The sequence below is a fragment of the Lolium perenne genome, chromosome 2 (genome assembly GCF_019359855.2).
Source record: "Lolium perenne isolate Kyuss_39 chromosome 2, Kyuss_2.0, whole genome shotgun sequence".
NCBI classification, from domain to species: domain Eukaryota; kingdom Viridiplantae; phylum Streptophyta; class Magnoliopsida; order Poales; family Poaceae; genus Lolium; species Lolium perenne.
The window spans coordinates 109,008,015-109,024,210 of record NC_067245.2 but is presented as its reverse complement, the minus strand read 5'-3'; the positions used below and the strand labels follow the sequence as shown (position 1 = coordinate 109,024,210).

The 16,196-nt window shown below is 45.0% G+C and overlaps 1 protein-coding gene across 1 annotated transcript; it reads right to left on the bottom strand.

The window, feature by feature from the left end:
* Positions 1-7,180: 7,180 nt before the first annotated feature.
* Positions 7,181-14,534, bottom strand: LOC127328847 (uncharacterized). The gene is made up of 4 exons (XM_051355419.1): positions 14,361-14,534; positions 12,706-12,916; positions 7,284-11,999; positions 7,181-7,200 (listed from the first exon to the last, which is right to left on the bottom strand). Exons 1-4 carry the CDS (start codon positions 14,532-14,534, stop codon positions 7,181-7,183), a joined length of 5,121 nt encoding a protein of 1,706 aa, XP_051211379.1.
* Positions 14,535-16,196: the final 1,662 nt, after the last annotated feature.

Genomic DNA, 16,196 nt, shown 5'->3' with positions numbered 1-16,196 from the left:
ATTCAAATAACAATAAAATGATTTTTTTGGTCTTTTTTATTTAATATGGAATAATTAATATCTTTAAATCGGAAAATCGAAATTCCAAAAATAATATGTCTAAATCGATCAGAAAAATGAGACGAATCTATATATAACATCAATATCATCATTTGAACCTACAAATTAGAGGAACCCAAATATGACATCCAGTTTGCCATCTGGCCAAAACGGCTCCTCGGGAGATGCGAAATGGCCGTATCGGGCGCGCTGGTGCACCATTCGCCAACACGCTAAACAGACAAAAATTATCACATAAAGTGATGTGTTATAGACCTAAAAACATTTTTCGCGGAATTTATTGACCGACGGAAAGTGTACCCCTAGTTCAAATCTGGTCAGTTTCCACCAGATTCAGCGGGACACCGCAGGAAGCCGTAGGGATTCCCAGATAGCTAGCGCGCACATACGGCATGTGATGTGTGGTGCGGAGGCGGTGTCCTACCACTACGCGGAGGTTTCGCGCAATACTAAAATGCGTCCCATGTAGCTGCTTCACACAAAAAAAACCAGTTTTGGCACCTCGAAAATGAAAAACCATCGCCCATGGGTCGGATTGGAAATCCGCTCCCGGGGCCTTGCTTCCCATCCCAGGGACCACGCACGTGCCAAATATAGCCTCCTTCCGAAAAACTATGTTCTGTCACAGGCCGTTTCCTACTCATTTGCCCTAAAAGCCATAGAACTCCGGACGTGATAGCCCTGTCTGTGAAGGGTTTTCCAAAATAATTTTCGTATCCTAATTCCGACTTTTAGAGTGGTTATTAGGACACATAAAATGACGCCATGCGGCTCCGTGGGATTTTTTTTACTTCATTTAAATTGCCATCTAGCTAGCGCGCACATATGACATGTGATATGTGGTGCGAAGGCGGTGTCCTATCACTACGCGAAGGTCTCGCGCAATACTAAAATGCGCCACATGTAGCTGCTTCACAAAAAAACCCGTTTTGGCACCCAAAAATGAAAAAACCGTCGCCCATGGGTCGGATTGGAAATCCTCTCCTGGGTCCTTGCTTCCCATCCCATGGACCACACACTAGTAGGAAAAGCCTCATCAGTGGCGCACCAAAAATTGATTCTGTGGCGCATGGTTGGTGCGCCACAGAATTCTCGCCACAAAAATAAGCATTCTGTGGCGCACCTGCCCATGCGCCACAGAAAGTCTTATTTCTATGGCGCACCACCGCTGGTGCGCCACAGAAACTTATTTCTGTGGCGCACCGGCGATGGTGCGCCACAGAATTTTTTTTTGAAATTCAAAAAAAATGGCGGCCAGATATAGATCTAGATCTAGATCTGGGGCTGCCGAATTTTTTTAAATTTTGTTTGAAATTTTTGTTGGAAGCCGGAGGTGGGTGGCTGGGTGGGTGGGTGAAGGAGGAGGCCGGAGGAGGAGGTGGTGATGGAGTAGGAGGAGGAGGTGGTGGTGGAGTAGGAGGAGGAGGAGGAGGTGGTGGTGGTGGCGGTGGTGGTAGTGGTGATGGTGGTGGAGGTGGAGGTGGAGGTGGTTGTGGAGGTGGTGGTGGAGGTGGTGGTGGAGGTGGTGGTGGAAGAGGAGGTGGTATGGAGGAAGAGGAGGTGGTGGTGATGGAGGAGGAGGAGGTGGTGGTCGCCGGAGGAGGAGAAGGAAAAGGTGGTGGTCATCGGAGTAGGTCGCCGGAGGAGGCCGGCCGGAGGAGGTGGTCGCCGGAGTAGGAGGCCGGCCCCGGAGGAGGTGGTGGTGGTGGAGGAGGAGGAGGGGGAGGCCGGCCGGAGGAGGAGGTGATGGTGGAGGAGGAGGAGGTGGTGGTGGAGGAGGAGGAGGAGGAGGAGGAGGAGAAGTGGAGGAGAAGTTTGCATTCAAGGAGGAGAAGTGGAGGAAAAGTGGATGAGAAGTGAGGAGAAGTGGAGGAGAAGTGGAGGAGGGCGGCAGGAAATTCAAATTTCGGAGCTTAATTCTGTGGCGCATGGCACTTGGTGCGCCACAGATTTTTTTTTCGAATTTTCTATTTTGCAGCAAAAAAACCTTTAACTGGCCGTAACTTTTAACTCTTTTTGGTGAATTTGGATGTAGATTTTTCGTGGGAACATTTTGATATATTATGCGTTTTTTTTTCGAGTTCGTATGCAACCAGAAATCCAGTTTGATGATTTTGCAATGCAAATTTGCAAAAAAAGTTGAAATTCATGTTTGTTAATTTTTAGTGGTGCTAGATGACATAGTACATGGGCATCTCGAAGGATTTTATTTTTTGTAATTTCTATCTATTTCTTTTATTTTTTACAGAGGTCAAAAAGGCGATCCAGGGGGTGGAGTTGCGTGGGGAGCAAAAAAGTCTTCTGTGGCGCATGAAGCTCATGTCCGCCACAAAAATGTGTAGTTTTTGTGGCGCACCATCCCACGTGCGCCACAGAATGACTTAATTTGTGGCGCACTGGTCCTATGCGCCACAAAATGTTTTATTTTTGTGGCGCACATGGTACCGTGCGCCACAGAAATAGCGAAACCAATGATTGGGTGTGGTCCCAACCTTATTTCTGTGGCGCATTGGCTTGTGGTGCGCCACAAAAATAGCTTGCGCACCAGGTCTGGTGCGTCACAGAAACAATTTCTGTGGCGCATATTTGGCTAGTGCGCCACAGAAATAAGATCCACCTATAAGGCTTTTCCTACTAGTGACACACGTGCCAAATATGGCCTCGGTCCGACAAACTATGTGGTGTCACAGGCTGTTTCCTATTTATTTGCCCTAAAAGCTATAGAACTCCGGACGTGATAGCCTGTTTGTGAAGGGTTTTCCAAAATAATTGCCTTATCCTAATTCTAACTTTTGGAGTGGTTACTAGGACACATAAAATCGTCATGCGGCACCGCGGGATTTTCTGATTTCGTTTAAATTGCCATCTGGTCAAAACGGACCCCCACGGAGATGCGGTATGGCCGTACCAGGCGCGCTGGTGCACCCGTTCACCATCGCGGTAAACGGAAAAAATTTAGCACATAAAGTGATATGTCGTAGACCAAAAAACATTTTTTCCGGAATTTATTGAGCGACGGAAAGTGTATTCCTAGTTCAAATTTGGTCACTTTCCATCGGATTTGGCGGGACACCGCAGGAAGCCGCATGGATTCCCAGATAGCTAGCGCGTACATATGGCATGTGATATATGGTGCGAAGGCAGTTTCCTACCACTATGCGGAGGTCTCGTGCAATACTAAAATGCGCCCATGTAGCTGCTTCAGAAAAAAAAACCCGTTTTTGCACCCTAAAAATGAAAAAACCATCGCCCATGGGTCGGATTGGAAATCCGCTCCCTGGGCCTTGCTTCCCATCCCAGGGACCACGCACGTGTCAAATATGGCCTCGTTCCGACAAACTATGCGGTGTCACGGGCCGTTTCCTACTCATTTCCCCTAAAAACCATAGAACTCCGAACTTGATACCCCTGTTAGTGAAGGGTTTTCCAAAATAATTGCCGTATCCCAATTCCGTCTTTTGGAGTGGTTAGTAGGACACATAAAATGACGCCATGCGGCTCCACGGATTTTTTTTGACTTCGTTTAAATTGCCATCTGGCCAAACGGGAACCCGAGGACATATAAGAAAGTGTTCGAATTATTACTATGTTAACATGGTATTGTACAAGATTCAAATATGCATGATTTTGACATAAACAGATAGAGGATGTTTTTCTGAACATTTTGATACCTTATACGTATTTTTCTGACATCATATGAATTAGTTATGATTTTTACAAAATTAGACAAATTTGAAAAATGGCCTACGCCGAGGGTGGCCGTCGGCGTAGCTCTGTCTACGCCTAGGGCCAAAGATGCCTAGGGCTGCCCTCGGCGTAGACCTCGCTACGCCGACGGCAACGCTACGCCGAGGGTCGGACGGGCAGGCTGGTCTGGCTGGGTCATACGCCGACGGCCCCGACATTTGGCCGTTAGCGTATAAAAGACCCTCGGCGTATCGCGCCATTCCTGTAGTGATATTTTAGCCCATCATTATATATTCCCAACATTATATATCCCCAACATAATTGATACTCTTCTATTCTATTCTTCTCTCTAGCTCATGGAGGTTGCTCTGTACGTACGCCAGCCATTCTCTGGTTCTTAACAATGTCTAGTTGACATCAAATGTTAGAGCATCTCTAGCAGAGTTCGAAAAAATGCAAACTGAAAAGCGCGAGTTCAGTTCACCGAAAACGCAAGTTCTGTCGAATTTCGTAGTGCCGCAAAATAGAACCCGTAAAACGAAACTGAAAACTGGAATTCGAATTGGCGCAGGTAAGTTTAGGCGATGATCATAGTTCATACATGAAATAGATGCGTCAATTGCGCATCGATACATACATACTGCGGGGAATTGACATTATACTAGTACACCGGCAACCTAACCTAGCTAAAATGAGCAAAATGCGGCCTACTAGCTATGGCGCGCGCGGCGGTGCCAGTGCTGGCGGAGATCGGCGGCGGCGTGAAGTCTTCACGCCTCGTCCTTGTCAAGCTCGACTATTTCGAGCTTGACCTTGCGGACGCGGGCCTCCCGGCGGGCCGCCTCGTACTCCCGTACCTGGTGGACGGCGTCGGCTTCTTCACGGCGGAAGCGGGCCCTCGCCTCCGCCTCGCTGATGGTGAACGTCTGCGCCATCACCGCCTCCTCCTCGTCGCTGTCGTGGACGTAGTCCCCGGCGGAGAAGGTTGGAGAGCGCGCGGGGACGAGTTCTTCCTCCTCACGCTCGGCGCCACGGGCAGCCGCGGAGCGCGGCTGGACTGCCCGGAAGAGGAGCTCTCCGCCTGGTTGCCGTAGCGGGCGAGCTTTCCTGGGGGCGTGAGCCCCCAGTTGGTCCACCGGCGAGCGCTACGCTTGCGCGCGCCCTCGCTGCGGTTCCACTTCCGCCGCTCCGCCTCGCTGCGGAAGACGGGCGGACGCGGCGGCGAATCGCCGCCGCCCAAACCCGCGGCTCGGCTGCCAGCACCTCCACGGGACGCTATCGCGCGGCGGCGGGTGGGTGATTGGTGGCTGTTCCGGCGTGGATTGCTCGTCGGAGCGGGGGTCTGGCGGCGGCGGAGGGAGAGGAGACGGCAGAGGGGAGGGGCAGGGTTTGCGAACCGAACTCCCCTCCGCGATCCCTTTTAATAGGGGTCATGTGGGGCGTTTCTCGGCCCCCCGAACTTTCGTTTCGGGCCGGCCCACGTTTACGGGCTCTGATCTGCGCGCGTTTCAGCCCGAACCCGTAAATCCGCCGGAAAAGTTCGGTTCCTGCGGGATTTGCGGGCTCTCTGTTGCTCTTATCTCGTGCGCGAACAATTTTCTTGAACTAATTGTGCGGGGGACTGGTGCTCTGATCCGAAACACCATTTTTTTTGGAAGGAAAATGATGCTTCTCAAACATGCAGGGCAGGTATGCTGGTCCACTAATTCGAACATGTAATCACAACCACGTATTACATACGTCGTGCCTGCCATGATCATCTACCAAATTGAAAAGGGGAAATCGTATCCCGTGGCAACGAACTGGTGGTCACGTAAGATCAGTATATCTTAATGGTAGACACTAGTATATAATAGGCAAGAAGGTGGCTGGCCAGTCGGAGGTAACTAAACTAGTGGTTCATATCCAGTTTTTTTTTAAGAGAGAGCAACCACATATTTCATTAGTTGAAAATCAAGTTATAAGAATTAATTTAAAATCAAGTTATAAGAACAAACAAATGTGGAAACTAAAAGACAGACCAGGTTCATATCAAGCTGTTTGAGGACATGTTTTTTCAGGCTGACTGTGCTGTCAAAAATATTGTAGTGAGAAATATATGTTGTTCGTACAGAGAAGACGTGCTCGTGTACCCTCAATGATGAGTGTGACACGCGAGACAATGTCGCCGAGACGCCGAGGGAAGCTGACTGAATTAGATTGGTCGCTGTTTTTTAGACCCAAAACCCTACTTGGGACCCGTCAGGGATTGCCGTGCTGAATTAGATTGATATCTGATCAAGACGCAACCAACAACACATTATTTCACGAACATCACAAAACAAATCACTACTCAAACAACCAAACGCCATGTTTCCCAGTTGATTACAAAGGCTTTAGCAATAGGAAACTGCTTGAAGGGGTAAGAATATGGTTTTGACAGCGATGGTCATGAAGATGGCAATCCAGTGCCACCGCCCACGGGAAGCAAGGGGAAACGTCTCTCTCCTTCTCATTCTTCCGTGGACCTCAAGGGGGAGGTGTTTCATCTCATTAAAAGGAGAGGTGTTTAGGCTGCTCATAGTGGGGAGTAACTTAGACTAGTAACATGCATATGTTACTAGTCCATGTTACTACCTTTATAGTGGGTAGTAACATCAAGATAGTGTCATAGTTGCACGTATTAATTAGCTTATAGAATCATTGTGCCTTGAAAAGTGTGATGTTACAGTAACTAGCTATGTTACTCCATCCCCCTCTCTCCTCATTGACTCATTGCCACATCAGCATTTTTTCTTGAAAAGTGTGATGTTACTGCTGAAGTTACTCCCACTATGAGCAGTCTTATGAGTTTATCATTTCTAGATGGTGGTAATTTGGCCTCTAGAATGGAACAAATGTGAGTTGTACGCGGAATGAACGATTCTTTTCCTATGGATCGGTCAACTTTTTCGCAGCATAATTATCATAAACCTGGTGCCACGTGCCAAATTTGAGGAAGACATCCAAAAATCTCTCAAATTAAACCAATTGTGCATCATATGTCTCAAAGACCACAGACTAATAATGAAGATACTGACAGCATAATAACTAGTATCAATTCAAAATAGCTCAAGTCTGACACTTATTTAAACAGATTGAAATTCTTGCAGACTCTGGCCCACAAGGTAGAGAGCCAAACAAGTAAGAACGTTCAGCTTATTTAGTACTCAAAGCAACAGAACGTCACGACAATGCATTCACAATCCTCCAGGTACGAGCCGCCAAAGCTCCCTTCAGTGTCCATCAGCAAACTGTACCAAGGAAAATTTCACAAATGTCAGGCTCCATTGCAGCAGCCGCACGTGCAAAAGATGTAATATAGGAACATCCTACGTGCCCAAAAGAAGCGAAAACAACGGCCTTACCGTTTAACCCACACGGAGGAATGTGACAGAGCAAAATCGGGAGACCGCTAACATTTCTTGCTGCCACCTACATACAGAAGTTTAGAGGGCATCAGTAGGTAAAAAATTTAGACGCGCGAGATAAAAACTTTTAGTTTGTCGGGGACAGACCTAGTGATGTGGCATTCAGGAAAGCCTCATCTTCAGGGAACAGCTGCAGATTCTTCGATTTCAACAAGTATTCAAGAGCGGCATCCTGGAAGTCCACTAAGCTGCCAAGCTTTATGAGTTCAGCGAGTGAAGGGATACTGTCTGGCATCTCAAAGAGCAATCCTTGAGATATCTCGTCCGCGAAGTTTGTTGCATACTCAATCTTTTCTTTATAACCGGCTGCACCATTTCTTTGCTGCACATACAGTGTCGAGTTCTCCCTCTCCCATCGGATCATTCGGTTGGCCTTCACATCCACAGACTTTGCAGAAGATAACTGCACACAGTATCTCACTGTGATTGGTTTCTTGGTCTCTAGGACACTCACATTCAGCAGGCAAGAAACCATCGTGTGCCGCTCTTTGCAAGAAATGTCCAGAGCAGGATCGGCAAGGAAACCAAGAACAGTTCGGAGCAAACCAACACTAATCACCTTACACTGATCAACTGTTTGACAATTGCCACCCTCCAAGGTGAAAGAATCGTTCGTCTTGGCTGCTTTGGATATTGCCTGAACTCCAATACTACCATATATGCTGTTTAGCCTTGCTCGAGATACAGAAAGGCTGGAAGAAGGATACCAGATAAAAATTGATTGCTGAGGAAGCTTTTCAAACAAATCCTTGAGCAGTAGATCATCAGGAATAAACACATCCTTCTTCTGCGATAAAGTGATCTTCCCATCAGCACAAACTGGAACCTTAACAAAATCAGAAAGAAGCTTTTCCGTGTTCTTGCTCCAGTTCCTCGCAATGAACTGCCAGAAGGCAGAGCAATCAGCTACAGATATCTCACTGCCCGAGATCTCCCATGTTCTCCATAGTTTGGAATGGTCTTCAGCACCAGGGCCATGCCTGACACCAAAAACAGATGAAAAGAAGACAAGCAGCTCCTTGTCATAGTATCTGTCCAAGACATTCAGCTGCGGGCTGAAAAGATTGCTCGGATCACGTAGGACAGAGCTTAGCGGGCTCACCCATTCTCCACCTTCCAGTTCATTTGGTTTCCAAATCCAATCACTCTCTTTGTCCGCAGGACTCCAATTGCACTCCTTAAGGTACATGTAGATCCGGGTAATAGTAGCAGTTTCTTTGTGGTTCCTCAGATATTGAGCAACAAGATCACCTCCACTTCTAACATCCACGGTAACTCTAATTGCCGCAAGGGCATCCTTGAACGAGGCTATCTCTAAACCATAAAAAGATTCATCGATGAAAGGGCCATCTTTTATGTGGATGGAAGGCTGCTTTGGTTCAAAGAGTATGCACTCCTTAGGAGATCGGTACCCTAGTGTTGTTCTCAACCACCTGCAGCTGGTGATTTTCTCCATAAAGTCCTTGGGAATTTCAGGTATACAAGCCAACCAGCTCCGGACAGACCCAAGCAACGACAAGACGGTAGCTGCAGAAATAACTGCAGGGTCTTCAGGAATGTCGAGACCGGCAATGACAAACCTAGCTCCATGAGCTTTCAATTCTGTTGTAACACCTAAATCTTTCAGTTCATCTTTGTAACCATGTATCTCTTTGCTTAAACCATCAAACGAGTCAGCATCATTGATGAAAGGTAACTTTGCTATTGGTGACAGAGACTGCCAATCCTCATCAAATAAGATTGCCTCCGAGGGAGACCTGAATCCCAGCGATGTGCACAGCCAGTTCTCACTCCGCATGCAACGGAAAATCTCAACAGGAATTGGGTCATGTGTTCTCAGTTGCCGATAACATTTTAGTAGACCCAGGACACTTATCTTTGTGAGCGATGATTTCAGGACCATTTGCTTGAAAATATTTGCCATAGCCTTCGATGCCTCGTCAAATTTTGTGATCAGTCCTGTCTTCTTCAACTCTTCTTTGTACGGACTGATCTTACCCCCATAAAATCGAGAATCAACTACAGGGATTCCATTGAACACCATTAGAAGGCACTCCCATTCCGGATCCAGGAGAAAAGATTCACTGGGGGCACAGAATCCCACATTTGTCTTCAACCATTTCAAAACTCTGAGCTTGCTCAAGAATACATCACAGGGTCTAGCATACCGGATACACTTGAGGATTAGTGCAGTAGCATCAGAAGTAATAGATGAAGAACTGAACTCGAAATTGTCAATTATAAGCTTATAGTTCTTTTCACTATTTTCAAACCCAATTAGAACGCCAAGCAACTTCAGCTCTAGTTTGTATGTAAGGATGGCCTCGCCATAGAATTTGACATCCAGGAATGGTTGGTTACTGATACAAGATGCCACTGCCCAGTCTGAATCATAGATAATACAACAGGTAGGAGACCTGTAGCCCAGAGTAGTCTTCATCCAACGCCCATCTTTCACACTGTCGATCAGTTCACTTGGCGACAACACCTTCTCTTGAAGAAATCGAATCAGACGAAGCAGTTCATATACATTCTCTTTGGTTAGCATATTGCTTGCAGCCTTTGACATGAGATGGCTTCCAATGTAGGTTGACGCCTCCCCAAATTCAAATCTTACCCCAATCACCTTAAGTTCCTCCTTGTACATAAGCATTTTGTTTTGATAGAACTGTTGATCGATCATTGGTATATCAACAAAGGAAGATCCATTTTGCAATAGATTTCCCCACTCAGAACTGGACATAAATGATTCGGTCGGTGGCTTGTACCCAACTGATGTCTTCAGCCAACTTCCCTCTTTTATACAAGCCAAGAATCTAGCTGGTAATCGTACACCTTTTGACTTCAAGTTCCGTAACCACTGCAATAGCAAGATTGCATTGTCCACAGTTAGAGGTGATGAGACTTTCAGGAAACTTGCATTTGGAGGGTGTATGAAGGGCACATCCGAGGCCTGCAACTTTGTCTTTAGAAAATCTAAGACGTGGCCTTCAGGTGTGGAGTTCCCGGCAAAACAGCCCGCTGACTTGTATTCTGCCGACAGCTCAACGTATTTCTCATTCTTCCATGGATTTGTGCCTATCAGTCCAATCCATTTGCTACCATTTGCAGGAACTAAAATGCTTTCTCTTTCCGTCACTACATTGCCATAGTTGTCAATTACCGGCATGATGCGGCACAAATCTGCTAAGAGGTAGCTCTCCATGTAATTCTTATTGGATGAGTGATACAGAAAGTGAGAAAAAGCAATGACAGCCCTTCTTTCATTGTTCAAGGAATCAACCACAATCTTTCCGTAACTGTGGACAGATACAATCTCCACTTTTGCATGGTTTTGCAGCCAATCTGTCACTTTTTTCTTCTGTGAGAAACCTTCTAGAGCTTTCTGTGTACTGGGATCCATAAACAGGCAGTTAGAAGCTGGAAACTCCCGATTCCAGCTAATAAGCCATGACATCAAATTCTTGTTAGATGCAATACACAATCTATCATTCCGCTGACTAGATCTAGCTATGCTCCACAGAGAGAGAACACCATTCCTGTTAACATGCTTCAGCAGGGGAATGGACACCATGTTTGTACTGGAAAAGTTTTGCCAATTGTCTACAACGAATGACAAAAGTTCCAGATAAAGATGTTCATTTACCTCGTTGACAAGGTTAGAGCCCTCAACACATTTTGCATACCATTCGGGGCTTACGTTTTTGACATCCAGAAATGCAAGAACACTATTGTAATCACTCTTGTCAAAATGAGAGCTGAGAATGTAGGTTCCATGGGTTGACAGGTTCCTAAGGTCCAAACCAGATTCTCTCCCCTTGATAAGAATATCCCAAAATTTTCGATTGAGCCGGGAAACCTCACGAGGCTTGCAAAATAACTTTTGTGGAGTATGAGACTCACATGGAATTATATCCTCGATGAGAACCTTCTCTTTGATGCCAGACCTAACTGGCTCAAGTAAAGGGATTAGTGAAGAATCGATTGGTAGGAAACGGAACATTAATGGAAGGGACATTGCTGGTGCATCTGCTCCGGACTTCACAAGTGCTATGAAGGCATTCATGAAAGCACTTGGGATACACTCTAGAATTCCCTTGTTCCATGGACTATCAAACAATATTGCCTCTCTTGACGATGCAAGGAGGAAGTCCGCCTGAATGATGAAGGGGAAGCCTGTTACCATCTCAGTGGGAAGGAAAGCATATACACCGGGGGATAGATGCTTCCCACGAGATAGACGCTCTCCATGTGGAAATGCTAGTGTGACGACCCACTCATCAATTTCAGTACGTTTGTCCACTCTATTCTCTGGTTTGACAGCGAACTTTTGCCTCCACATATAGTACCCACACTCTTCTTCGTTCTCATTCTCTTGAGCTGACAAATGGACTGTGTAAGACTCTGCGTGCATGCTCTTCCTCATTTCATAGTTCTTCTCACTCAATATTGCAATCTCACTAACAGTGCTGCACTTAGGGTTGCAATTATCTTCTCGGACAGAAAGCCGCTTGATCTTTGACAGAAATAGGAGCATCTCTGGATGCAAACTTGACAACTGTTGCTTCACTGCGGAAACCTTCTCACCCTTCAAAGGCAGGACGATACAGGTTGTCGGAAGGTTTTTGGAACACCCATATATCTGTTTGATGTCAGAAAGAATAGTTCTGGATTCAATCCACTCAGGGACAATGTATCCAATATTACATTCTACACAAGGCTTCTCATCAAACTTGATTTGATACCCGTTGCTGAAAATATGGGGCTGGCTCGATATCAGGAACACACTTTTGAATCCAATACCTAAACCAAAAGAGACATTGGTATTACAACCTGTAATTCTTAATCTAAGGGGAACATTTGGTAAGCATGTACATAACAATACAATGCAAAATGTAAAAAATTGTTATATGGACATATATGTACATTTTGCAAATCTTATCATTCTAGTCAGGGAAAAATTATGCCAACCCTGCCATAAAAACAGAAGTGAAGTGTACAGTCTTCGATAAGATACCAAGTATGTGTTCGGTGGATCTGCTTTAGTAAGCTATTGATGAAGAGTAAAGCTCTTCAATAAGATACATAGAAGTCACCAGTTATCAAAGGGAGAAGGCGATACATTATTTTCTTACACTAATATTGTGTAACATGCAAGTCCAACACATTTTTGTTTCTAAGGAATGCGGGGATATGAATGAATGATATCTTGCACCACACGAATGTTTCAAGCAATAGTGTGCACGGTGCATCCAAATTGTTTTTAAAAAAAAAAATCTGACAATATGTACTCCATCACCATTCTAATTAAGTATTAAAAATGTCCAGGCATCTTACATGTCATTTAAGCTATAGCAGCTATCATAATGTTTGACAGGAAAAGTCCAAACCAGTGTCGCACTAACAAAACTGAGGTTCGAATATTAAAAAGTATGATGTTCCAAATTGTCCAAAAAAAAAACAGAAATTTTTGAAAAGTCAAATGTTTGAAGATTGCAGCAAGATTCACCTTTCTCTCCAATGTAACCCTTGTCCCTGTTTCCCTTTTTCGTTGACTTCCCCACACGACAGATGGACTCAATATTTGATTTAGAGAATCCCCTCTCATTGTTGAAAATGAGTAGTGTTGACGATACACCAGATCCTGTGATGTCCTTTGCTGTTACCAGAAACTCCAATGATGGTGCTACTTTATCAGGGTACTCATTATCTTCAGCGTTCTGATTATTGAGGAATAAAATATTAACAAAAATGTGAAATTAAGCAAATAAATAACCACGGGGCTATATATATTTTAGATAAACATATGGTCTTGCTCATTTCCCATCAAGGAATGGAGATTGGGTTGGTGTTTGGAAGGGATTCAAGTGATGAGTACTTGGGCATGAATTTGGAAACTTCCTATTTGCCAATAGAAGTGTTGGCCTACTTCTACACCCGATATATCGAATAACCCCTTGAGTGTTTTAATGGAACAAGGTATAATATTCATATTGTCTGTTCTCTTCTAAAGTATACATGCCAAAGGATGGGCCCTTACAAAATTAGAGTTCTTTTGCTTCATAAGATTTGAGAAAAGAAGCACATGTAGTAACACACAACTGTACGTGGCATAGTCTAATTGCAAGTCTAGATATAAAAACTGTATCAAGAAATCATAACGAGTACTACCACCATTCATAAATAGACAGTGCTTCAGAAGCATGCAGATAACTTCTTCCTAACATGGTTCAAACAAAAGTAATGGTTAAATTTGCATTGCAAACACAATCGTGCTTGAGTAAAAGTATATGTTCATAACCTTACATGAAACTGCATCGCAGACAGATACTGTTAGCACATCTATTATAGTATTTAAATTTGCAAGATTGGAGACACATGATAACCAAGCATGTCCAAACTAGCTAGTTTTGCAAGAAAATAGAACGGCTACTAGGTTTTGTCTAAGAGAATGAAATGGACGATATAACACTTTCAATCATAGAATGGTAGAAATTCTTTACTGCAGAAGTATTCTAAAATCGGTATCAATTGTTGAGATTGGAATTGAAACAATTTAGAGAGTAAGAGAGAGATAACGGTGAGCGGAGAAATAGGTATCAAATGTAACATTTTCTTATCTAATCCATTTAACCGATGCAACTGAAGGGGACGTCCGGCACAGAAAATTAATGGCGAGCACAGAAACCTAGAGTCACTTAGCATTGAACAGTGCGTAGAAAACGATTACTTCTTCACATCGCAGAAATGAGTGCATTAAATAAAATTTATTACTGAAAAGATTCAAAATTTTTTTTGCTCCATATTGGAGAAGGAAAGGTTGAGAGTAAGAGAGAGATAGAAAATTGATCGAATACATAAACAAAAAAAAGGATTTCTGCTAACTTTTGGTGCTTAAAATACCCATGGAACTTTTCTCCGCGTGTATAACTAAATTAAAGAAGTAGATTTTTATAGGCAATGGGGGCAAGATAAACCAAATGTCCGTACAGATAGTGTTGATATCATTTTCAGGAAAATACCAAATTATAACCTCAAAGGTAACCTTATCGAAAAATTAAACTTCGTAAACCATACTTTTTTGGACCAGAACCTACAGTAGTAAGGAAGGGTGTGACAGAGAAATAGCAAATGAATCATGTGAAGAAAAGCAAGATTCTTCACCTGGACGATCTCCATAAGGAAGTGCACATCCTTGGAGTAGAGCTCCTGGCTCAGGTAGTTCACCGCCTGGTGCATGTCCTCCGACAGCGGGTTCTGCTCGCCTCGGCCGATGTAGTAGCGGTCACGCCGGATTTTCTCCACATGCTCCCGGGCGGCCTCTGCCGGCGACGACATTAGGAAGCTCAATGGGCTTCGCAGGGGAGGAGATGGGAAGTGGAGGAGTGGGCGGCGGTTCCTGTGTTTCTTCGTGGCTTTTAAAGACTTTGCTGAATTGCTGTCTATTGGGTATCCTTGCGGTCGCGCAGAAGCCTTTATTTTCCTGTTCACTCCCAATAAAGGAGGCTTCATTTCCCCAGGGGAGATGGGAAGTTGAAATGTACTCTCTCCAAGTGCTTTTTATTATTTGTATATTGCATGCATTTGGGATTTTATGGATTTTTTTGTATGGACGCAGCTACAGAAGAGGAAGGGCAGCGACATAATATTTTCACACCTAGGGCACCGTCAAGAACAAGGTTTTATTGTTGATAATGTCAGCTGCAATAAATTTTTTGATAAACAACACTTTATTGCTCAAAAGATTTAAGCATTATATCCAGCATCTGCTTAAGATATACACAGAAACTCAATCCAAATGAACAAGATGTATTAAAAAAAGGTGTGATATATGTATACATCAAAAACTGTAAAGACCCCAAGGAGTTGTTTGGAATGCAGATGTTTGTAGAAATTTTGCAGATTTTTTTTTTATGTGCTCTTTGGAACTTAGGAATAGAAAAGAGTATTCCACGGGGTTTGTCCTAAATTCACATTTCACACGAAAATAAACATGTGGTCCGATCCCATGTGGGTGGCAGTGGCCGTGGCGTGGCTTCTGGTGCAGCGGTCTTGATCTCTCCTTTAATCTTTGGGTAGTCTCAGTGATGGTGCGTTCTTGGATGAACCTCTCTGTCTTCCGACGGTGCGGCGCCCTGCGATCCGGGGCGAGAGGGAAGGGATCCCTCTTCGGAGTCAGAGACCATGAGCTGGCCTCCTTTCGATCTTGTGGCAGAAATGCAAGCAGTGTGCCTGCGGATGATGCTCCCTTCTGCCCCTGCTTCTCCTGGTGTCGGCGTTCGAGAAGACGATGGACACGGCGTGTCAAGCGAAGCTCGTAGTTTTTATCCTTTGTTAGCTTGTGTTTCTGTGTCATGTACTGTTGTCGTCAGAAACCCACCGGCGGGCAGCGACGGGCAACACCGTAGAGCCGGGAACAACCTAGAGCTGCGGCTGGCTGAGGTCCCTCCGAGCGACGGCCCGCAAAGCCTTCTGGTCACACGTCCGATGCTGATGCAAGGGCGTGCCACCTGACCTATACCTGGTCAGGAAGGTGATAGAGATGCCTCGCTTAGTTTCCTGCATGGCATACACGTAAACATTAAATACGAGCCTCGATCGGCTCTCAGGTTATCCTGTGAATCGGCTCAAGGAGCCGATCCACCCATGATTCGTACGGGGTGCACGAATATATGGTGGTCCTGCTTGATCAAGATAAAGCTAATTAGATCTACGACGATTTAGGGTTTTCACCGCATAATCGGATCATCCTACTCCAGGTTGGGCCTCGCGGCCACGCACGGTGATCGTAAGCCGATCCTAAACAAGGCCTAAAAACCAACACGAAGTTGATCCCCGGAACATCCTGTTTAGGACTAGCGAACGACACCCTACGTGCCGCTGGATCCTCCCCCCCTTTGTAAGGCCTAACTATTGCAGATATTAAACTAATCCTTGTAGAACAAGGAGCAATCGTAACGGATCAGATCTACTAAATAATGATCAAGCGGGGTGCCGCCC

Excerpts from the sequence above, each read along its gene's own strand:
- LOC127328847 (XM_051355419.1), bottom strand. The coding sequence starts at position 14,534 with ATGTCGTCGCCGGCAGAGGCCGCCCGGGAGCATGTGGAGAAAATCCGG. Across the intron at positions 12,917-14,360 it reads TCCTTATGGAGATCGTCCAG|AACGCTGAAGATAATGAGTA; the intron begins GTGAAGAATCTT and ends CTCAATAATCAG. Across the intron at positions 12,000-12,705 it reads GGGTTACATTGGAGAGAAAG|GTATTGGATTCAAAAGTGTG; the intron begins GTGAATCTTGCT and ends CTTTTGGTTTAG.